The sequence below is a fragment of the Pagrus major genome, chromosome 12 (genome assembly GCF_040436345.1).
Source record: "Pagrus major chromosome 12, Pma_NU_1.0".
Taxonomy (NCBI): Eukaryota; Metazoa; Chordata; class Actinopteri; order Spariformes; family Sparidae; genus Pagrus; species Pagrus major.
The window spans coordinates 24,932,454-24,957,700 of NC_133226.1; the positions used below are offsets into that span (position 1 = coordinate 24,932,454).

The 25,247-nt window shown below is 43.0% G+C and overlaps 1 protein-coding gene across 1 annotated transcript; it reads left to right on the top strand.

The window, feature by feature from the left end:
• The first annotated feature begins 3,748 nt into the window (after nt 1–3,748).
• Nucleotides 3,749–24,682, top strand: LOC141005643 (neurocan core protein-like). The gene is made up of 14 exons (XM_073477564.1): nt 3,749–4,154; nt 6,760–6,934; nt 7,046–7,173; nt 7,470–7,766; nt 10,221–10,988; nt 14,309–14,493; nt 14,610–16,143; nt 16,599–16,712; nt 16,829–16,942; nt 20,039–20,197; nt 21,087–21,169; nt 22,566–22,710; nt 23,050–23,232; nt 23,325–24,682. The coding sequence occupies exons 1-14, from the start codon at nt 3,749–3,751 to the stop codon at nt 23,567–23,569; spliced, it is 4,536 nt and encodes a 1,511-aa protein (XP_073333665.1). The 3' UTR covers nt 23,570–24,682.
• The last annotated feature ends 565 nt before the right edge of the window (nt 24,683–25,247 follow it).

The window sequence follows — 25,247 nt, forward strand, 5'->3', positions numbered from 1 at the left end:
CCAATTTATCATGTCAAAATGTGTTACTAGACACAGAGGTCTACACTTCGCCTGTAAAAACCATTGTGTAATGTCTTCTGTAGCTCTTGAGGATCATTATCAAACAAAACCACTTGAATATTCTCATTTTATGTTTGGAGACTTAAACTTTGTAAAGTCTGCATCACCACAAATTAAGAACTTTAGCTTTATTCATGTGTGGCTGAGTGTTAACTGGTCTTGCATCACTCTCCCACTGGTCTTCTGTATTTGTTTAAGGCCTTGAAGGCAGGAGTGTACTTGTGCGAGGACATCCCGGGACAAAAGGTGTCGTGACGAGACGTGATAATTGTTTACATACGGCAATAATGGCGCACATTTTCAGACGGTCTCTCCTGCTTACTTTGACACCTCCACAGACAGGAACAATTAAAGCGTGAAGTGGGAGTGAATGTTGCTGTCAGAGAGTCAAATTAATTATGTCACTTCCTGAACACCAGCTTCCATAACATAACACATCCTCTGATGATTGGTGTGATATTTTCTGATGAAACTGAAGTTAACGACAGTGAAGCGAGAATGAATGCCAACACCCGCTAACGTTGGCAGCATTAGCACAAAAGATTAAGCTGAATAGATCATCCATCCCGCAAGTGGACTATTTTTATGAATGGGTGAAACCATTTTTTATTATAACGTTACTTGAATCGTGTAGCAAGAAAAAATACAGAACCACATGATAATACAGAAATATTTAGAAGTATAGACTGTTCATTTTTATTATTGTAGTCTTTAGGTCCGTGTATCAGTGGCTTATGTTTTCCTCGCAGTCTCACGCACTCGCAGACTTGATGTGATGACAGTGAACGCGTCACGGTATGTACGACTGTCCGGTCCAGGAGGTCTCAGTCCGCAAGTCCAGAGGGTGGAGATTTTGGATTCAGGCGTGAACAAGTGGTGCAAGGCGTGAAAAAGTTTGAGAAAACACTGGTCTGATGAAAAGATGCTGTTGAAGTGCATGATGGGAAATGTAGGCTGCAGTGTTTCTGTTTTCACATGCTAGGAAAGAGAAGTCAGGATATCTCGGCCTCTCCTGAACAGATTGCGATGATTCTTTTTTTAATCTCTCTCTTGCAAGCCGTCCAACTTTATGAAGGAGTGTTAATAAATCTCTGGAGCGCCCCTTTAATGTCTCTCTCTCTCCTCCTTTCCTTCAGTGTCTCTCTCCCATCCTCCTAACAATCTCTCTCTCTCCCACTCAGGGTTTCCCCATTCTCACTTCCTCCACCTCCAGCTCCCACTCATTCCTCTTTTTGTCACACCGCCCCTCTCTCCCTCTCTCCCTCTCTCTCTCCCCGCACTGGGCGGTGTATTATCCGGGGGGGTGTACAGACATGTGTGCCCCTCCTCTTCATAATGTCTGGATAATAGCGGGTGTAAAGTGGATTTGAACTTGCAGCCAGTGCTGAGAGGTGGAAGAGGTCCGAGCAGCAGCTGCACCGCTGGAAGGAGCGCCGTCAGACCTGCATGCGGAGGATTTCTGTTGGGGAAAAAGTTTGAAGTGATAAACTGACACAACTGGACTTTTTGGGACTTTTTTCTTTTTTTTAACGTTTTTACAAGGTAAGACAATTATTTTTAAACTAATTTCTTGCTGAGATTCCTGCACAGGACTCTTTTATTTCTGTGTATTGATGCTGTACTCTGCATGTTTCTCGTCCATTCTGCCCCTGGAGGATTTTTTTTTTTTTTTTTTTTTTTGGGGTGGTGGGCAGGAATGTTCCCACACTGATAACACTTCATGATAAGAGGCTCATTGATAAAAAAGTGACACTTGGGACTAATTCGGTCCATTTACATCCACTGACCTCCTGATCACTTGATAAGCTTTATCACCACAGCTGCTCAGAGCTCTGATCTGCTCCTGATACAGCTGTGACCACACATCTGTCCCCGAACCAGCTCAGACATTTGTCTTTAGCATCTTTAAAATAATTCAATTAACAGTGATTATTAAATTATTCTTAACTTAGAAGCCTTTTACTGTTTGAATATGACATATATGAATCAGAATAAACTTCCATGGGTCACATTTTAGGGGTGAACACAAAGAAATGTAGGTTTATTAATGCACAGCCACTTAAAGGGACGATGTAATATGTTAATTGGTAAAACATTTCTGGTTCCTGCTTTTTTAAATGTGAATATTTGTTCACTGTAAAACAAACTATTTTTGGTTTTAACTTAAGAAGAAGTAAGAAGGCTGCATATAAAATTTGAAGTTGGAACATTTTAAAGCCCTTCACTGTGGTGTTTGATCTGTGCAGTTTGTTTTCATTCATCTGCTGAAGGAGAAAAGTATGGAAGTCCAAATCTGCCAGTTAAAGATAACAATGAGATGAAAACGAAGCTTTATAAAATTAAAAAAAATATATTATTCCCATGGTGGGTCATAATTATGAAGTAAAAAGTCAGAACTATGAAATCAAAATTACAAGATAAAAAGAAACTCTTTAGGGAGATTAAAATGTCAAAATTATAAGGGAAAAGTCATAATTGTAAAAAAAAAAAAAAGAAAGTAAAGAGAGATACAAATCAAAAGATCAAAATTATGAGATAAAAGTCAATATTATAAAATAGAAAGCTAATTTTTTAGATAAAAGTCATAATTACAAGATAAAAAGTCAAAATTATGAAAAAGAAAGTCAATATTTTGAGATAAAAGTCATAATATTTATATATAAAGTCCAAATTCTGAGATAAAAAAGTGAAAATTATGAGATGTTTATCTTATAATTCAGACTTACCCTGGGGATATTTGGGATATTATATATTTAAATGGGCCTCCGTAGTTACTGAGTTGAAACAACTGGATTGATATGCAGGATTTATGACATCACAACTAGTTTAGAGCCAATCGGGCTCCGGTATGCAACATAGAGTCAAGTGTGATGTGGAAACTTGAAGCATGAACAACATTTACACGTTGATGTAATCAGGACGACGTGACACTTTAATATTTTCTTTAATGTTTTTCTCCAGATTGTGTTGAGATGATTCCACACATCCTCACACACCTGCTCTGCCTGGTGTGTGTGTGTTCTGCTCGTCCTCAGCCAGGTGAGTCGAGTCCAGCACGAGCCTGAAACAAACCGTCACCATCTCCTGTCCTCGTGATCTCTCTCTCTGACGTAGACGTTAGTACTCAAGAGTCGGACTCCAGGTCCAACTCTGACAAAGTGGAAAGTGACTTTTACTCCAACACATGACAACTCTGAACACATGCTTTCCAGTAAACCCTGGTTACACACACACACACGCACACACAAACACACACACAAATGTTCAACGTCCTGCATCTTTGCAGCAGGAATCAGTGTGTGGAAGCCAGAGTCTGATTGCTGCCAACCCTTCCTCCACGATCTGATTCTGAAAAATGAATCATCTTTTAAAATTAAAGCTGCTCAATGCACCAGTTTGTGGCAACTGCACATTTATTCCAGGTCGAAGAGACCGTGGATTGAAAAGTTTGGCCTGGCAACTTTCTCTAGAAGTTTCAAATGTGGCTCCTTCTTTGTTTTCAAGAAGACAGTCTAACTGAGCATGTGCACAGTGAGCGTAATCACTGTAGCTTGTTTCTGATTGGTGGGAATTCAAGGTGTTTCCACTGTACCTCCAACTATAATATAGTAAAGTATCTGCCTCAGCTCTTGAAGTTGCTGACACACACACTCATGCAGCTTCCTGTTTTCCAGCGTCACCGCCCTCGATGAAGACGGAGAAGAACTCTCCTGCGTCCGGCTCTCTGGCAGGCCGGGTGGTGCTGCCCTGCCACTTCTCCATAACGCCACTTTCTTCCTCACACACCACGCCAGCTCCTACACCTGCGCCGCTCCTCCCCGGTCACACCGCCCCGGGTCCCGATGATGATCTGAGGATCAAGTGGACCAAGCTGGAGGGAGATGGGGAGAAGGTGGTGCTGGTGGCCCAGGGAGGCGTGGTCAAGGTGGGGCAGGAGTACAAGAGCAGGGTGTCGGTGCCGAGCCACCCGGTGTCGGTCGGGGACGCCTCTCTGATCATAGTGCGGCTGAGGGCGAGCGACGCGGGGCTTTACCGCTGTGAGGTCATGCACGGGATGGAGGATTCCCAGGACACCGTCAGCCTCAACGTCACTGGTGAGTAAAACAAACACACTCACTGCCAATTCTTCACTTTTATAGGTCGATTTAACAGTTAATATCAAGAGTCTGCAGACGTTCAGTGACTGAATCCAGATGTGTGAAGTTGGCAGAGAAGGTCACTGCTGCTATCCTAAGAATTCACTTGTAAACTTGTTATTTCCTTTAAAGCTGCAGCAGCAATCAGTGTTATTATATGAACTATTTTAATTAACTGTATCCACTACAGCTCTACAGAAACTTTTAGTGTCTTTCAACTCATTGTTTTGATTTTTACTGCAACAACTTTCTATCTGTTCATAGAGTCGTTTTCAGAGTAAAAGCTGAAAAAAAGCCTCTGTACTCAACTCAACAGCCAACAGAACAGTTAGAGACTAGCTGGTGAACATAGCGGGACATTTAGCAGCTAACGAGCCAGATATTTCCCTCAGGAGTTGGTGGAGACCAAAAACAGAGCGCTGTATGTTGCTCTGTATCTGCCTTAACAACTTTATAAAGGTGATAAAATGTCAATGTTGTTTTTTCAGCTTGTCACGCTGCCCCCAAGTGGACCAAAAGATTAAAAAAAAATTGCAGGTTTAAAGTTTAAAATCTATGTATTTTTAAAAGTAAATGTAACTCAAACGTCCTGTAACAATCAATAAATTGAGGTGCCCTCGTAGCTCGCCTGGCAGAGCGTACTCCTCGTATATGTAGGCCGTAACCTCAGCAGTGAAGCGGGATTTTATTCCAACTCATGGTCCTTTTCTGCGTGTCACCTCCTCTCACGCCTGTCAGACTTTAAGCTGTTATATCCAAATAAAAGCTACAAGCCCCCCCAACAAAACCCTTTAAAACAAGAAAAGATGAATTCATCAGCAGTTAAACACACCCTTTCTCAGCTCAGTACACGCAGAGCATTTTGCTGCTGTAGTCTCATTTTGTCTCATTAAACTGCATTACAAAGATACCTAACAAGGCCGCCAACCTCTGACCTCTTGATCGACATCTCATATGACCAGTTTGGAGCTTATACGCCCGCCCTGTAGCCTACAACAGCCAACAAGTGATCGCGAAGAAAGGAGACCTATTCCTTGTTCCATCCCCTCTCTTCTGTGCCATTTACACACCATCCTTCGGATGATTAGCGTATCATGTAGAGAATGAGATTTCAAATCTAGGAACAAATACTTTTTATAGGTTTTCAAGGTGGAAGTTTATGTAGTTTTATGCATTTTGCAGTGTTTTTCCACCGAAGCCCTTGTTTTTTTGACTATTTTATATGCACAAAGTTAGTTTTAACAAGGAAATAAAGAACTATAATGAGTTTAATACTCCTATTACTAGGCCACAAAATGGAATTTTCTTTGCCAGGCGACTCCATTTTCAGTTATTGTCTTTAAATTGGACCCATTCTGCAGATATGGCACAACATAATCATTTATTTGGAGTGACGTTTGTGTCCACCTGTTGAATATAAATCCAGTATTCACGCTCTTTTAGCTCTGTTTTTGGTCTCCACCAACTCCTGAGGGAAATATCTGGCTTTCTAGCTGCTAACTGTTCTGCTACAGTACGTTCACCAGCTCTATCAGCTGTGCTGTGCTGCTGAAAAAGACGCTGATGAGACTGAACCAAAACAGAAAAGTTGTGGGCCATAACACCAAAACAAAGAGCTGAAAGATGCTAAAAACTTCATAGAGATGAGAGTAACTGTCGAGGTTAAAGATAGGTGTTCGTCTCTACGAGTGATGAGTGATCTAACTGAGCGATATACAGCTTGTACATAAAAGTCACAGTTACTTTATATTTTGGAGCGCAGCGAGTATCGGAGATTTCCGAGGCTCGGCCATCTGAGTTCATCCAGGGGAAACCCCAGAGAGACGTGAGGAAGAATATCCGACAACAGAGCCAACTCTCGCTCCCAGACATTTACACAGATTCCACATTAATACTGAACAGGACTCTTTGTCGAGCAGCTCCACACAAAGACGCTCCCTATGAGTGACACACAACTCTCCATTTAACAAGCCCGCTCATCTATTCACATCCTCCCGCGGCTCTGCCAGGGTTTCCCTCACAGACCAGAAATAATCCTCCCATCCAGCTCAAAATAAAGGACCTAATGACACAAGACAACAGCTACATATAGTCCGTGGATGACAGCTGAAAGAGCTGGCTGGCTTGTGTTTCTCTATACTGTCGCGTAATGATCAGGGTCCTCTATCGCTGGAGTCACTCAGTGAATCTTGAGCCTAATAACGCCGACAGAGGATCCAGGTACAACAGGTCTTCAGTATTTCTTCATCTCTCCCATGTTTCTTCTTCCATCGTGTCCAAAATCAAAATTGCCTCCAGTGATGTCACTCAGTTGCTAAGTTGAATTGTGGGTAATGCAGGTGCAAGGTTTGGAGGAGAAAAGGAAGAAGAAGGGTTTAGGGTTAGATTTTTGGGTGAACATACATAAACTGATGGATGAAACTACACTCTCAGACACAAAGTTTTGCTACATTATTCAGTGTAACAGTGAGAAAAACCTACTTAAAAATATAGATTAAGCAGAAACACTTCACAGCTCTATTTTTAACCTGCTGTCCTGATGGTTTCTGTTTTCTCTCTCCAGGTGTGGTATTCCACTACAGAGCGAACAGCAGCCGCTATACTCTGGACTTTCTTGGAGCTGTGGAGGCGTGTAGCTCTGCAGGCGCCGCCATCGCTACACCCGAACAACTCCTGGCTGCTTTTGAGGACGGCCTCAACCAGTGTGACGCCGGCTGGCTCGCCGACCAGTCGGTCAGGTGTGTGTGTGTTCAAAGAAAATACATCTTTAAGGGCTCAAATATTGACGGATATGAATGAGAGAGCTTTTATAGTTAATTTTTTTCTGCTACCTTTATTGTTTTGTTCAGGTATCCAATCACAGTGCCCCGTCTGGGCTGTACAGGTGATCTGATGAGCAGGCCGGGAGTGAGAACATACGGCATCCGCGACCCCACTGAGAAATATGACGTCTACTGCTACGTGGATAAACTAAACGGTAAACACACAAGTACAAGCCACTGTACACAGCTGGAGTCAGGAGGTGGTTAGCTTAGCTTAGCATAGAGAGTCTGGCTTATAATATAAAACACAATGAAGCTTGTTTGTTTAATCTGTACAGCAGTTTGTTGTTTTATGGGGAGTTACAGAATTTATTAGGAGCGTCAGTATAAGCTCATAGCTTTTGATGCAGCATCCCCACATGTTGCCCTTTAACAGAATATCTTTACTTTTACTCAAATATGACCTTACAACACTGCGAGGTACTAATCCTTGTATTTCCTCCATCTGAAGGCGAGGTCTTCTATCCGCCTTCTCTCAAGGATAAACTCACCTTCCAGCAGGCCAGAGAGGAGTGTGAGAAGCACGACACCGTGCTGGCGTCGCCCGGTCACCTGTACGCAGCCTGGAGGGCGGGGTTCGACCGCTGCGACTACAGCTGGCTGTCTGACGGCAGCGCCCGCTACCCCGTCACCGTCCCCAGGCCTCAGTGTGGAGGAGGCCTGCTGGGGGTCCGCACGCTCTACAAGTTTGAAAACCAGACCGGCTTCCCGGACCCCACTGAGAGATTCGGAGTCTTCTGCTTCAAAGGTGAGACTGAAACAGCACCTGGCTGAATCTCCTACAAATGCTCAAATCACTGACACGTTAGACTCTTGACACGTACAAGAAAACTGTAGTGAGCTACATAAACACCGAGGTGTGATGCAGCACAAACACACCCTAAACAAAGCAGCAGGAGCATATAGATGTGGCTACAGAGAGTGATGACAACGAGCAAACAGCATTCAAACCCAAACAAGAGAAGAATAAACTCCCACTGCCCTGTTTATGGTGAAGCACGTAGTTTTATGAGGGGAAAACCCAACTCATGCACTCTAACATAGATACAGCAGAAAGGGGACAGGTCCCTAATGCTTCACAGCTGGACCCTGCCCAAACACAGACTGACAGACAGACAGAGGGAGGAGAAGGTGGGAGTGTAGACTTGTCCTTCCATAAGTAACATCACCCTTAAACAAAACTTTAAATGAGAGCTTAGGTTAGTACGTGCAGTGTGAGGCAGGTACGCAGCACAGGAACCGATGACACACTTCAAGTATGACGCTTTACAGATGATATAATTGCATACAGTCACATGTTTGGCAGCGTGAAGGTACTTTCTGATCCCGGACGCTGTGTAATGTGTCCTGCCAAGCTTTAAGAGAGGTGGCAGAGCAGCAGGAGAGAAGTAATGTACAGTAAAAGTGACGGGACGAGGACGGACCCCAGCCCAAACCAGATGACGGCAGCTCGCCAAACACATGACATCATATCAGGGCGGGGCTGAACACGCAGCCAGGGTCTCCTTCACGGAGCGAAAGACCGGACCAGACCACGACTAATCCACAGAGACTGCAGGCAGTAAACACCTGTAGAATGTGATGTGGTGGAAGAAGTACTCGGATCATTTACAAGTAAAAGTACATAAGTATTTTTAAAAAAAATCACAAGTCTCCTGTGACTGATATATCAGGATACTGAGATTGTTAAATACTTGAGTAAAAGTAAAGATATTATGCTAAAATATTACTTTCCAAGTATCGAAAGTACATTACAAGTGAATGATACATATATTTTCACATGTATTTAGATACTGTATACTATGTGTCGACCAATTACCCACCAGGACGATTATCAAGTCGAATATTCAGCATTTTTCTGATAATTAATATGTTTACTTTTGTCTTATTGCCAATAAAATACATTAATTTATGTAATCTGAAAAGTAACTAGTAACTGAAATGATCAAATAAATGTAAGTGGAAATATATGAGGAAAGTACCTCAAAATAGTACTTAAGTACAGTACTTGAATAAATGTATTTAGTTACAATCCATCACTGAGTTTAAAGCAGCAGAAAATGGAAATACTCGAGTAAAGTACCTCAGATTTGTATGTAATACTTCAGTAAATGTACTTTCCAACACTGGGTACCTATGTGCATGAGGAAGAGGAGGGTATAGTCGGCAGAATGGAAAATTAAGAGGGAAAAAGGGAAAAAGGGGGAACCCCACCCTCCCTTCCCGTCCGTCCATACGTTGGCTTGACAGGCAGCAGGGTGGGATGGAGGGGAGTCCATTACGTACCGTTTATTAAAGCATTATGTCAGTGACGTTCAAAGCCCGCTGCTCACTCCCAGGACACTAACTATATGAACTCAGCACTTAGACCTACACAAAGGACAGCATTGTGTGTGTGTGTGTGTGTTTGGGAGTCCTATTTCCTGTCTTTGCTCATATGGTATGTATTCCATCATAATGAGATATAAATCTCTGCGAGCATCACAGGCCATTCTGAAGAGGTCTTTCGCAAACAAAAGCCTCATGGTCTGTTCAGAATTGTTAATATGTTTAGAGAGGGAAGAAGAAAAATGTGGGAGCCGTGAGAGCGACTCAAATAGAAACCTCAAGTGTGTTAGCTCGCTGGTAAACCTGTTCTCTCCCTTAAAAAACAAGGCTTTTCTTAGCACATTCAGCCCCTCATCGGTCACCGTTGTTATACTGACTCCACCGTACAGCACTCTGCAGGCCTGACCTGTTTTATTTTTAACAGGTGACTTCATGTTTCAAAAATTAAAGCTGCTACATTCCCTTTTATAGCCCGCCGCAAGCTAACAGTTGCACAACGGCTGCTTGATTGGCATTTCCCAGATAAAACAGTTTTGTTTTGTCAGTGAGTCACGACAATACTGATTCATTCTGTAAATATCTTTTCTTGGATAGAACGGACGTTAGCCTGACTTGACTGGACCCAGGCCCCAACTTTTGCATGTTTTAGCCTATTAATGACAAATTATGTAAACTTTACTGTGTCATTTTTCAAAGCATACCACAAGATTTGAGGCTGATTTTCTACTTTTTTTTTTAGTGTGGCATGGTTGGTGTTGTACCGACAACATCATACACGACATCACACCACTGGGACTGAGCAAAAACAGTATCCAGTGTGGAACATCAGGTTTTTAAAAAACCCTCTCCGCTTTTCTGTTTCCCTCTCCTACAGCTAAACTACCAGAGCCGACTACCACGAGTCCACCGACGACCCCAGCTGAGGTCAAACCTGACAGCCACACACCAACACCCGGTCCACTCTTAGACCACGAAAGAGCTGAAATTCAACCAAGAGCACCAGCTTCTGTAACGTATTCACAAACAGAGAGACCACACACAGCCTCACCAGACCAACATGGAGCCCCCCACACAGAGACAGACCACACCGCAGCCGCTGTGACCCCGACTCCCATGTTTGACTATGATGTTCGAGATTTTAATGACTCACACAAGGTAGAGTCGGTACCGGTTAGAGGAGACAGTCTGATCCCCATGCAGTTCCCTCCTTTACCCACCACCCGCTCACAGCCCGCACACCTTGACATCCCCCACGGGGGAGAGGAGGGAGACCAGGCGGGGTCAGGCCATGAGGGCAGCGGGGAGGGAGGCAGCAGCGATGACAGCTCTAGTGGGACTGAGGTGGGAGCAGTGGTGAGCTCAACACAGGTGTGGGTGGAAACCACACCGAGACCACCGCAGCTTCTGCAGGTCACTCCAGAGGTGGTCATTCAAGCACTTCCCACCCCAGAACCAGGTCTTCCATCTGGGACCGAAGAGGTGAGGCAACAACCCGCTGTTGTTTTTAAAGAGGATGTCACCCCTGGAACCGCAATGACGTTCAACCTCGACCAATTGCCGGCCGTTCCTGGAGACAGGGAGTCATCGGCCAAACCACCTTTCCACCTCATCCTCGTTAATTTGCACGAGCAAAATGACTCAGGTGAGATAAGGTGCTTTATATTCAGACACTGTGTCTTTAAACGAGCCGTCAGGACTTCTGTAAGGTTGTGATGTCACAACTATACAGTAAGAGAATCATGACTAATCACATTACATTAGTATTTTTGATTATTGTGATATCATTCAAATGCTTCATATCCCTGAAATCTGTACAATCTAAGCTAAAAGGTTATTTAAGTCAATAAACATTAATACATTATTTAAGTATTGAAATAATGTCAGAAATTTAAAAAAATATATTTAAAAAATGACATTTTTTCATCAGATTTGACTAAATGAAAACACAAAGCTTCAAGGTTCATGAAATTAAGACTAAGCTCCCTGTTGCAAAAAGAAAGAGTTGCTCTACTTCTGGTTTTTAATTTAAATCAGCTTGACAAAGGTCATATAAACAACATTTCCAGGGGCCATTTTGGGGCAATCCTCTGGTGCCACTGCCTGACGTGATGATGTCATCACAGGCATACAACATGATAAAGCAGGGGAAAAGTCTAAGCTTCCTGCAGCACAAAGAATGAATCCTCTAGCTCGTACAATATTTTTTCAAATCCTTATGATATTTGCGGCTGACATCTGTGACAGATGAAGCCGAGAGAGACGTAAATAAACAGTTTTACCTGAAGGTAAAGTAAAAGACCAGTGTTAGAAACCATCCTTCTGTTTGACATCTTTGACCTCGACTGAACGGCAACTCATATTCTCACTTATGTTTGCTGTAATGTATTTCCCTCTGCACCTTTCACAAGCCTTTCAGGCTTCGGGACCCGACAGTCTCACGTTTCACACGAAATCGTTCGCTCTTTCAGCGATGACATTTATCTTTCAGAGTGACCTCATGTTTGTTACGTTGTGCCGTCAGAGACGTCACAGTAATCTGCTGCGTCTGACTGACTACCTGTTTGTTGTCTACGTAGGAAACATATAATGGCTCGCTACCTTTGCATGTGCATGCTGACAGATTCTCACACACAAACACACACACACACTGTTTGCAGAGCCAGATGTGGAAAGTTATGAAGTCAGTCATCTCTGCTCGGCCAGGTCTGTAGCTAAACATATTGTAAACACATCACGGTGTCTCCGGTGGGAAAGCAGCAGAGCCTCATGAATAGTCAAATACATCAGAGCAAATGAGTCTTTCCCTTCACCTTCCTTTGTCTCACACGTCACTTAGAGACACACTGGTGGTCCGATGGAGTGATTATCCTCCGCTCTAACTACAAAGAGCACAAAGAGACGGCGACAAACCACAAATTGTCGACTCCTTATTGTCTTTTCTCGAGGGAGCTGCCCGACTTGCCGTAACTAACAACTTCTCCGACAATCTCTTAAAATCTCTTTCTTTCCCCAAATTAGTCTGAATCAGTTGTACTTCCACCTTGGATGGATTACTGAACAGGCAAGCCAGGCACAGGCCCAGGGGCCCGGGGTCTCAGGGGGCCACAAAGCCAGAACGTCTGCTTAAAGTGACTAACATTTCTTGGCTCAGTCAAAAGTACTGCTGGGATTTTTACTTCTCTTACTGATGTTTTAATAGTGAGCATATTCTGCCTGATCTAATACTTGTTTTTCATATTTTTGTTAATTTTCTCCTGCATAATACTCACTGGTTGGAATCTTTCAGCTCCTCAAGATTCAATTCCAATTCAGAGGGCTACGATGCGATCGCAAGACCATAATCGATGCACCAAATCTTTTTTATTTCTACGCATGATTCATTTTTTCCCACTGTGTGATACTTCCTACTTTCAAAAGCTATTTGTAATGATCCATAACTATAATATACAGATGAATTTACCTTCATTATCTTAGCTAACGGTCAGCCAACCTCACCAAAACTCAAGATGAAGCCTAGCTTAGAATGTTAACACAGGATTACGTCCGTTACATTTCACCATACAACTTTTCTGCATTGAGGAATTGTGATGCATCCAAGAATCTATTTTCCCGCCCTATATTTAAGTCTACTTTAGTCATTAGGCCGTCATTGTCATTGAGGTAAAGACTGAGAATAAGGCACGAGACAGGCCTGATGCTTGGGTTTGCTTTTGGCCCCAAAATCAATAAATATGAGTGTGAGGGTTGGTGCAGGGGCCACTCACACACCCCCATACACTCACTCAAATTACAGTCCACACGTGTTTGTTACCCCCCCCAGCCAAGCGGTGCCATCTTCCTGCAGTTGTGTTTATTATTGAAATGTTGAAGGCGTATTCTGTTGCAGAGGTAATACATCATCACGTACAGCAGGATCTGGTTTGTGTGAGGCCCACAGACTCACTGTTTCCACTTCTTGAGGAAATTAGCAAAATTGAAGCATTGAGTGTTTTAATGAAAACTTCCTGTTTGCTGCGGTATGAAGTTCTGAGTCACACAGAGGCTTTTCTGACTCTGGGCGGCATGTTGTGGCTAACGTAGGTTAACTGGATTTGTCCAGTTCAAAGACGAGCTCCCGGTCCGGTCACAGCGTGTGTCTCAGGTCTGTGTTTACGTCACGTCGTGCACATTCTTACTCCAGTTCCCACCATATAGCTTCCATGTGTACCATAAAGTCTTAATAAACAGACACAGGCGTGCTTTGTTCGACTGCAGCCCCTGGCATCGACTGACCTTAATCATAAGCTGACTGTTAACCATCCAGATATAAACTTTGGCTTGTTTTAATAAACATCAGACACAAGCTGCTCTGAGAAACCAAAATACAACAACTGAGAAACTGAACCAAGAAAGTAGAGTTGTTTTTAAAGATAATATGTGTAAGACTTCTGCTTTAAAATGCCGAAAAAACTACCTTTATTATATTTTGTTGACTTGTGATTTTCCCAAATGTTTCCAACAAAGTTCAAACTGAGAAAAAAACACAGGTTGTGTCAAGGCAACAGTGCCTGTCATTTGGTTGCCTGTCGCTATAACCTCCGCGGATCACTGCTGCAGTCAGGTTGATAAACAGGAGTGAAGATAAATCCACTTTTTAATCTCAAAAGTTTAAAAGTAATCTATGAGCTCAGTAAAAGTCCGATCAGGGCAGAATCTATTGTGACTTCAGGTGTTTATTCCTCAAGAAGGTCTGGCTCTGCACCTGACTATCTCCTCCAAAGCTGGTCGACTCTGAGCAGCTGAGCAGTGGTTATATACAAAATGCAAAATCCAGTATTTCTGTTCATTGAAAACACATAAAAAATAAACAAAAACTGTTTATCAAGATGTTGTCAAGGTGCCTCAATGGATGAATAAACAAATTGTCCTTGTCCTTGACCTTTAAACTTGGCATCTTATGTATCTATTTCTGTTTGTCTCTAGTTGGCCGTATCCTGGACCTCTTGAACAAACCTATGAACGGCATCTCCAGTTCCAACTTCCCCCAGTTCACCGACCTTTCTCAAATTACCAGTGAAGCTGTTCAGGGCAGCGGAGATGTTGATCCTCTCGAGCCTTCACCTATCAACCTGCCACCTACTGTCAGCTTTGTCAATGGAAAACATGAGGTACCGTCTGTACAGCGGAGTATTTACAGTAAATAACATGGTGATGGTAAACCACGTCCTTTAAAGACACCTTGCTGATTCTCCTTTATTTACTTATACTTTTCTGATCCATTCAGGTGACATTTGAGCCAGGGCTGCCAGAGGAAGCCAGAGGAGATCAGTTTGAGACGGCCACTCCTGTTCAGGTAGGTGAGGTGGAAGAAGAAGAAGAGACGGAGGAGAAGGCGGTGACTCCCTTTGACTACAGCGCCATAGAAATCCACGCTGAGGAGACACCTACTGAGGAGACACCTACAGAGGAGACACCTACTGAGGAGACTCCTACAGAGGAAACCAGTGATGCAGTCACTCATCTCATGGACACATACCCAGATGTAGTTACAGAATCTGAAGTTGATGCCGACAAGGTCCCTGATGTTTTCGCTGACTTTGATGGCATTAAAACTCAAGAACCAGGAGATCAGACAGCAACAAGCACCACCACCATGACCCCACTCCCTGTCTCATCAACAACACCATCAGGCCCAGCTCTCCCTGGTGTCTCCCAGCCGGGCACTGATGGGGTCTACTCCTGCGAGGACATGGAGGGCTCTTCAAACTGTGTCTCTGATGATGAAGCAGGTGTTATGGAGGGCTCCGCAGACGACGCTCTTCCCACCCCGGCCGCAAGTAGTCAGTCCGGTGTGATTACTGATGAGACAGAAATCGGAGGGACAGAGCCTCCCACTTCAATCCCAGAAACACGGGAAACCACCACACAGACTCAGACGGAAGACTTGGAGGGGTCTGCCTCTGGAGAAGACGAGGCTTCAGGACAAGACGCTTACCCACCAGAGACGCCCAGGCTGACCAGCACGCTACCACCGATTCATTCTACCCTTCACACCCAGCAGCCTCAACCTGCAGCAGGTACCAAAGTCGCAGAAGTGCCTGTAGTTTTACCAGCTGTTGACACAGTCACAGAAGCAGGCTCAGGTGCAGAGCAGCTGTCCGGTGAGGGGGAGGTCTCTGGGGAACAGGGTGGTCTGGTTGACCTTCCTAGAGAGGTCACTATTACTGTTTTACCAGATGTGGCAGCTGTGGCTTTTGGAGACCAAACCACACTCACCACAGACACCAAGGACATAACCTCAGAGCCTACCACACCAAAATACTCCACACACCCCTCCCTTGCTGTCACAGATGATAAGAAACATCCCACTGTTACCACCAAACCTGCACCTGCAACCACTGAAGACCACACCCCACCAACCACAGAGCTTTACAGAGTCCAGACGGAGCAGCCCACCACAACCTCCACGCAGTTTGTAAGCCAGACGAAGCAGCCCACCACAACCTCCACGCAGTTTGTAAGCCAGACGAAGCAGCCCACCACAACCTCCACGCAGTTTGTAAGCCAGCCGACACTTTCCACGACTTCGCCCTTGTACACTTTCGACCACAGCCCTCACTCCGTCCCCCAGTGGGCTCTGATCCCTGACCCCGCTTCCACCCCTCTACCGGAGGATGATTTTGTGGACTATGACAAAGAGGACGCACTTCTGCTGGAGTCTCGCCCTCAGTTGCCGGAAAAGACTACGGCCACACAGCAACCAGAGAGCGGCACTGAATCAGTTTATACTGTGGAGGCCAGCACTGTGGATGTCAGAGGTACATCAACCTCACTGTTATTGGTTTGTTGTTGCAGAGTTGAAAACATAACAGCAGCTTATTTTAGTAGTTTACCTCCCTTCTCCCTGTCTGAACACTGCAAACTAAACTCCCCATACACAACACAGAGCAGAAGCTATCGTTAGCCTAACAAAGATACCTCACAGTGGATGCTTCAGTCCTGAATTTTACTTTTTCTAACATAACCTGTAACCCCACGAAATGATGTTAGCTAAAAATAATTTTGGTTTTGGAAGCATCATCTGTGGGTAAGCTAGTTAGCCGGACAAGCTAATGTAGCCAAACGCACTGTTTAATCCATTCCTTACACTTTCACTCTTACATGTTTGGTTTTATAAGGCTATAAAAATGAGTATGAGCATGAGTATTTCTGTTAGTAAAGCTCCATGTAGTGATATTAACAGACTTGCATTTACATTGTGTCATTTGTGTAGATCTCCTGCCATGCACAACCAGTGTGTGTCAGAATGGAGGCTCCTGCTACAAGAAAGGAGCACAAAATATCTGCATGTGTGCACCTGGATACACTGGGCAGCTCTGTGAAACAGGTACACATGCTTACACACAAGCACATTGTCCTCTTTTTTTTAACAAAACCACATTGACCCCATACTCACTGATGAATGACGAGGAAATAATACAGGCTTGTGTTGTGTGTCTGCAGATGTTGACGAGTGCCAGTCGAACCCGTGTCTGAACGGAGCCACCTGTCTGGATGGAGTCAACTCCTTCACCTGTCTCTGCCTCCCCAGCTACACTGGAGAGCTCTGCGAACAAGGTCAGCTGCGCCTGAGTAATGACAAAGTGGTGCTGTCACACAGAAAGTGTAGAAAACCAAGATAGTACTGCAGTCTTTAGGCTCATTTACGCTCCCGTTACAGAAGAAACTAGATACGTCCATCCCAGTGATGTAACCATAACAAGATGCATGCATTATTCCCTGAGAAATTATCAAAAATGTGGAAAAACGCCCTATAATTCCTGGATCTGTCCGTATATCTGTATCTGCATCAAAAGTTAACAGGGTCTATTCTGGGCTGAGACCCATCCTCCATCAAAGTTTAGTGGAAATCTGTTGAGTAGTTTTTGTGAAATCCTGCTTACAAACCAACCAACCAACTAGGAAATGGACACGGGTGAAAAGTATGGACAGAGGGCTCCATCCATATCCGTATACGTATCTAATGTTGAGCATAAATAAGCCTTTTGGCAGGTAAATAATAAAAAAAAGGACAATCCCTCACTGTACACAACTACGGTAACGTCAAGTAAAGGAGGTCAAAATTGAAGTCGGTCTTTAAACTGGGTTGGATACTCACAATTACAGAACATTTTTACTTTTCACCTTCATTTTCTCTTTTGTTTCTAACCTGTCGGATCATCTGACTGTTTGAGTTTCATCTGTCGAACTTCTTTTCTGTCTTAGCATCACTACAAACAATGGCCAAAGCTACAGAAATAAAATCCAAGCTAGTAAATATAAATGCATTTATAGGAGGCCTCAAACATATGTAGTAGCTACTCGTGCACACACGGACACACATGCACACAGGTGGACAGTAAATCGTGTAGTCTTTAGTCATGACAATGTCTGCTGCTCAGCTGTCTTCCAGCTCTGGGTGTTGGCTCCTCAACAGATTAGTTCCAGCTCCTCGTCCAATATTTCTGCCATTACTCAGCAACTAATCGAGGTTCAGCCACAGAAAGCAGACTCCAGGGATTAATACTTTCCATGAAATCTACCAGCTTCCAGAGAGTTTCAGATCCCTCTCTCTCTCTTCCAGTATTCTCTGAGCAAAAGTATGAAAAATGAAACGATAAGGCCACTATTTTATAGTTGGGCTTGGTTGTTATTGTAAGTCATAACTCTGAACTGATGGCTGATCGAGCAGGGAATGCATCGTGCTACAGTTCTTTAATAACGTATTTAACGGGGTATTATTTCTCAAGTAGTAAAAAAAGAATTGTTAAACTTTTGTTGGTATTTTTTCGGTGAACTTTATTATTTATTAACAGGCAGATGATTCAAACAACAGCGACGTTGTGACGTGAATGTTATCAATAACACCTTTAACTGAAGTATTCTGGTGTGTCACATACACTAATTTATAGTACAGTTCATAGTCTGGGACAAGATTTTATTACGTACACTTTAAACTTGATTTTATACATAACGTTGCCCACAGTCGGTTGATTTGGAGCCGTAACAATGAGCCTACTGCAGCTGCACAACAACAACTTTGATTTGTTTATTTCTTCATCAAACTCTGTTGTTGGGGCCAGAGACGGACTGAGACGGAGAGTTGAGGTCCAGCTGGGGGATAAAGGCCCCTCGCTGAATGAGCTCAGTAACACACAGTTGGACTTCATTAACTCTCACAACTCTCCAGTTGTCTGCAGGTCAAAACGCACACAAACACACACACACAGAGTTAATGTGCAACACACACACACAGTACGTTTGATACACAACAACTTTAAGCCATATAATCAGTTCTCTGCTTTGTCAGGCTCAGTAAACAATGGATGTTTTGTATCAGTGGCTTCAGAATAACGTGTGCGCCAATAAAGCCGTGATGGAAAGTTGCTGTCGAGGCTTCGGGGTATTAGCTATCGTCAGCCCGCCTCGTCTTAATAAGTCCACTGTGCAGCCACCTGGAGGGTCAGGTGAGGTCTCCAGGCCCCTCAATAAATGACTCTCCTTCTGGCACTTTGAAAATAGCACGGAGTCAGTTGAGTACAGAAGGCCACCCCAAACACAGCTCCATCCAGAAGATGAGGGAGAGCTCGACCAAGTCCGAGGCTGTATTTACCACTGATTCAATGCCACACAGCTGCAAAAGCTTTCTGGCAAAATAATAGAGCAATTATCTGTTTTTTTTTCTTGTCTTCTTTCCACTGGCAGAAAGCTCCAAGAGGACAGCTGTGTCTGTGGCTCTTTATCTACTGCTGGATAGAGTACACTCAGCTCCAGTCAATAATTCACATCCAAGCTTCTACATTATGATGTAAACACTGCATACATCCTGCCAGTGATGGGATGTAGCCGAGTACATTTACTCAAGCACTGTACTCAAGCTCAGTGTTGTGGTACTTGTATTTAAATATTCCCTGCTGCTTAATACTTCACACTAGATTTTGGAGGCAAATATTCAACTTTTTGTTCAACTACATTTATTTAATAACTTCAGTTACTAGTTACTTTGCAGATTACATGTTGCATCAGAGCCGAAGAAGCACATTTTTTAATTAATTTAATTTTTTTTAATCACTTTTACCAAAGTTATAAATTGATATTTTAACAAGATATATATTTACTTTTACTCAAGTATGACCTTTGGGTACTTTATACAACACTTTGCTTACTGTAAGTACAATTTTGAGGTACTTGTGCTTTACTTGAGTATTTCCATTTTCAGCTACTACACTAGATTTTGGAGGCAAATATTGTACTTTTTACTCCTCGATATTTATTTGATAACTTGAGTTACTAATCAGTCGACCCATAGTTAATGTTGCTTACGCTAGCTTGCTAATGCTAGCTTGCTAATGTTAGGGCAGTGCAGTATGCCGGGTGCATGCTGAAGCTGTCAGCCATTTTTACATTTTTCCCACAAACTGGCAACTACCAAGACTGTTGATGCTGACGAACCACACATGCCGCATGATACCAACGCTGTTTTACTGTTCTTACACAAAAAATGATTAATTCAACTTTCTACAAGCTCTGTAAATGTTTTATTTTATTGAAAAATAATTTGTCTAACGTTATCAATACGACCTTTAACTATCAGGCAGGCTCTCCTCGACGTGAAAATGTCTGCTCTTGGGATGGATTGCAGGTCTGTAACAGTTTATTTCTCCCTCTTCACAGACACGGAGCTTTGTGGATTCGGTTGGCAGAAGTTTCAGTCTCACTGCTACAAGTACTTCACACACCGTCGGACCTGGGACGCTGCAGAGAGGGAGTGTCGGCTGCACGGTGCTCACCTGGCCAGCGTCCTGTCACATGAGGAGCAGCTGTACGTCAACCGTAAGTCACACACGTGATCGCAAACACATCGCTTCACATGCTCTCGCACGCTTTTCACACCATGTTTAAACATTTTATGCAAGACTGTTTATCGCAAGGGATTTGTTTTTGCATAAATCGTTGCGATTGCAAAACGGCAACTTCCTGGAGGGAATGTTTATTTCAGCTGACCTTTATAAATAACATGTTGGGTGAATTCACATCCATTTTTCAAATGATACCAGTGATGCAACAACAGATTCTGCTGTAAAGCTGTTCCACCGCACCAAAACTCCCAATCTAAGACCCACGGTATTGAAAAAACATAGCTTGTTTTTAAAAACTGACTAATTTTTGTGCCTTCCACTGATAAATTAAACTCTACAAGAAAGTATGTGTGTATCTTTAAAGCAACTTTGCTTGTAAAAACTGTGCTGCTGTTTTATAGGTCATAGCACTTTTAAAAGCAGTGTGTTTGGATGGAGGCCTGTCTCTAATCTAATCCAATGATGAGTGTCAGTTAGATACAATAAAGTCGTTTAAACGGAGAGTTTCCATTAACAGAGTCAGAGTCTGAGCTACATGAGAGCTTTCTCTCGGTTTATTGGAGACTCTGCCGACAGACTGAGATGAGATGGACTCGTGCCATTCACCGAAGCAGCCCAGCCTGAAGGTTTCCTCTGCTCCCTGCGCTCTTGTTTGTTCACACATTTGATTAATCAAAAGTCCTCCTGCTGTCACACACATGTTCAAAACCACAAACTTGTAAATCAACACATCGACGCTTATTCTGTCTCCCCTCATTCCTCTCCAGACCCCCCCCTCCCGGGTTTCGAAATAATCCCGATCATGCTTCTCTTCCCTGAACGCAGACTCAAAGTTAGACTCTGGTTTGTTTTGCCCCCTGCAGGTCTGGGCAGTGACTATCAGTGGCTCGGCCTCAACGACAAGATGTTTGAGAGAGACTTCAGATGGACGGACGGAAAGCCGATGGTAAGACAGTTTGCTGGATCAGTCTGTAGATGCACCGTGAAGATTACATTCCTATTTAGGAGATGCCGTAAAAGTCCACACATTCTTTCCTCCAGTAGGCGTTCAGATACTTCAGACTCTGGTTATTTTACTGACAACTTCTGAAAAAACAGGCTTGTTACTTTAGTTTGAATGTGTTTGGGGGGAATTATGGATTAATTTTATGTTGCGTCATCTTCTTACAAAACGACGTAAGAAGACGTAAACAGACAGAGAGGGAGACTGGAATGGGGAGAAAAGGCGTGTTAGTGTCTCGTATCTGCAGAGATTTTCTTATTTTCTCACTTTGTTGCTGCTCGGGACGCTTTACCAACCCAAAATGTGGCTATTTGACGTCCTGGGAATGAGACTCAACAATCAACTATCTTTGTGGTGCGTTCAGGAACAGCTGGGACAAATCCTACTGATTCTACCTTTAAATTTAATAGTCTTTGAATTATATTAATATGACGTGAGCTTCAGTTATCTTTGACCACAAATGTCCTTCGGACGGATACTTTTTACTTTGATACTCATTTCAGAGCCTGTACTTTATTACTTTTATTCAAGTCCAGAGTCTTTCTTTACACAAGTATCTCCACTTCTGCTTGAGTAAAGTATGCGTGGACTTTTGGCAGCTCTGGTTGAATTAAACCAGAAACATAAATGACATCACTTCCTGTGTGCTGTCAGTGATGCAGCTCCTGCTCTGCAGATCATCTCCTGACCCAAACACACTGCGCTCATCTGTGTTCCTCAGTCATGATGACACATTCTCACACACATCGTGCGTCTGCTGGGAACGATCAGCTGTTGAGGCATGTGAGCTGAGTTCTGCAGTGAAAATGGGGCCTGAAATGTGATACTGGGGGGACTCTGCTGTCGTAATGTGTTATCATTCGGAGTAGAGGCACACCCTTACTGGGGTGAACTTGGCTTTGTGTTTTGTGCGGCTGTACAACATCATGCTTGTGTTCTTGTGGTTAAACAAGCTAAAGCAGATCTTTTGTGTCTTTCCTCCTGCGTGTAAGCTGCAGAACGCTTTAAGTGTGTTTATGCCCGAGGTGTTGGTGTCCCAGCAGCACCACTGTCTGCTCCTTCTGTGAATTACATCCAGTCACATGTGTTGAACGAGAACCGTCTCCTCATGAGGATGGGTGGTGCCTTCATAGCCCTGATGCACACATATGTATATGATTGAGCAGTATTGACAGTGGCTGGCTAATCGTGGATAGCATCGTGAATCTTTTTAGCATGATGCAGCAGCGACCCAGTTTTGAACGTCCTCGTAGGGATTGAGTAATCCATCCGCGTTTATTGGGATGTTTATTGGGTGTTTCACAATAAAGTCTAACAGTGAAAATGTGTGTTCCGACAGCAATATGACTTCTGGAGGCCGAACCAGCCCGACAGCTTCTTCCAGTCCGGAGAGGACTGCGTGGTGATGATCTGGCACGAGGGAGGACAGTGGAACGACGTGCCCTGCAACTATCACCTGACTTTCACCTGCAAGAAGGGAACAGGTACGCACACACGGAAACACAAATGAACGCTCCGTAATGTTTGAGGTGTCTCTGCTGGGGCTCAGAGATGATTCAAACAGAGAGTCTGGGGATGTGGAGTGTTTTTTAAGCGTGATCCATACTAAAGACTAAAAGTTAGGATATCTTTGACCATCTTGTTTTTTTATTATCTCTCACAAATCCCTTAAGTTGCTGCAGTGCTAAGTTTTAAGGGATCGTACTAGTAATTTTGCTTTTTTTTAACATATTATCTTCGAATCGTACATATTTTTACACAACTGCCAACTGTGGTAGTTAATAAATATCTCATAGTGAAATCATCTTGTTTTCTACCTTCAGTCTCATGCGGGCAGCCCCCTGTGGTGAAGGACGCTCGTGTCTTTGGGGCCACGAAGCCTCGCTACGAGATCAATTCCCTGCTCCGCTATCACTGTAAACAGGGCTTCATCCAGAGATACACCCCCACTGTACGCTGCCGGGCCAACGGCCAATGGGACGCCCCCAAAGTCACCTGCACAAGCCGTGAGTACTCATGTTGAAGAAGTTCGGTTCAGAATAACGAGGCTGTACAACATGTTTTCACTTTTAACACTCTTCTCCATCTGTCTCCTCAGCCGCAACCTACCACAAGTCATTTACTCTCCGGCGCCGCAACAGCCAGAATAACGAGCAACAATACTGGCACCATAAGCACCACATCAATCCCAAGAGTCATCAGAAAAACAATCACAACTTGGGGCATGGGCAAAGTTTCAACATCTTCCGCTCTAAGCCTTTCCAGACTCAAGTGGAGAAGCCGCAGAGAGAGAAGAGGCATCAGCAGGTCCAGACACACGCTGAGGATCATATGAGACACTGATTGGGTTTGTGGCTTTTTAAAAAAATCAGCTTAGCGGTGGCAGCTAAACACAGCAGGCTGTCTATGTCGGTCCAGAGGCATCTACAGACAGAGGGATGCACTGAACTGTCTACCAATGGCTCCCAACAGGACGAAGGGACACGTTTCACCCGTACACACCAGTCCAAAAACACTCCAGGATCTGAACCGCAACACGAGTGACAATTTAGTTTTATTTGTAAAGTTAGCTCAATGGTTATATCAAGTTTCTAAACAAGAAGACTCGTGCATTAATGGCTTCGCTGTGTGGGACTCCTAATACACCACACGAGGAATCTGTGAGTCATCACTGTTCTCTGATCAGGATCCAAACACGATCTGTCAGCCCAGAGGTGCCCTGTGGAGTTTACTTTCATTGTTTCTCACCAAAACTCAATTTCTTGTATTCTTGAGGCTTAGTAAGTTTGTTGTAAGCAAATTTTTTTGTAAAATTTCAGACTTATGTTGTTTATATCCATGTTTGCTGGTTCAGGAGACTCTCGAGGGTTCAGCCCATCCTCAGCAGAAAAGCAACCATATAGGTCGTCTGTGAAAACTACGAAAAAGCGCTGAGGCACAAACATTTGTTTTGGTGGGAAAAAAAGTTTTGCTACGATAATCTTTAAAGGTTAATTTTTTTTCTTCTGTGAAAATGTGAAAAAAAAAACAAGTCAGGAAAAAACATTTCAGGAGATTTTTTTTCAACTGATTTTTTTTATTTTTCTAACCTCATATTGAAACATATTTTTAATTTTCACGTGAAAAAAAATTGTTCGGGTTCATGGATAAAAACATTTTTACATTTCAGTCGGTTTCACACATGAAAAAAAAATCCCCCCCAAAAAGATTTCACTCAAAAGAATTCATTCAGTTTCATGGATGAAAATATTTTTGGGGGGAGGGGGAATTTTTTTTTTTTTTTCAGGACAAAATTTTTTTCAGGATTTGCTCTTTCATATGTGAAACCGACTGAAATTTTATTTCAGGAAAAAAAAAAATTCAGGACAAATTCTTTTTTCAGGAGAATTTCTCACAGATGGAAAATTCTCCTAAAAAATCCAAAACATTTTCACCTGAAAAAAAACATTTGGTTTCACGAAAAGGAAAAAAAAAAATTTCACTTGGTTTCACATTCTCCTGAAAAATAATCATTTGGTATCTCAAATGAAAAAAAAAAATTCCTGAAAAATTTTTTTTTTCAGGATTTTCTTTTTCATTTGTGAAACTGACTGAAATTTTATTTTCAGGAGAAAAAAATGTTTTCCTGTGTGAATCTGAGTGATTTTTATTACAGGAAAAAAAAAATCAGGACAAATTTTTTTTTTTTCAGGAGAATTTTTCATGGATGGAAAAAACATTCTCCTGGGAAAAAAAACAAAAATTCAGTTTCACAAAATGGAAAAAAATAATTCTACTGATAAAAAAAAAATCACTTGGTTTGTCATTCTCTTGAAAAAATACTATTTGGTATCTCGAATGGAAAACAAAAAAATTCTCCTGGAAAAAAAAAAATTCACTTGGTTTTACATTCTCATTAAAAAATAAAAACATTTGGTTTCACGAAGGGAAAAAAATTTTTCACTTGGTTTCACACATGAAAAAAAAAATGCTCTTCTGAATATGTCTGCCCTCACCTTGCAGGTCGTAGCAGTCCCTCGGA

What these genes read in the sequence shown, in the direction of transcription:
- LOC141005643 (XM_073477564.1), top strand. Translation starts at nt 3,749, where the DNA reads ATGAAGACGGAGAAGAACTCTCCTGCGTCCGGCTCTCTGGCAGGCCGG. An exon ending in CGTCAGCCTCAACGTCACTG is followed by an intron (nt 4,155 to 6,759) that starts GTGAGTAAAACA and finishes TTCTCTCTCCAG; the next exon opens with GTGTGGTATTCCACTACAGA. An exon ending in CTCGCCGACCAGTCGGTCAG is followed by an intron (nt 6,935 to 7,045) that starts GTGTGTGTGTGT and finishes TGTTTTGTTCAG; the next exon opens with GTATCCAATCACAGTGCCCC.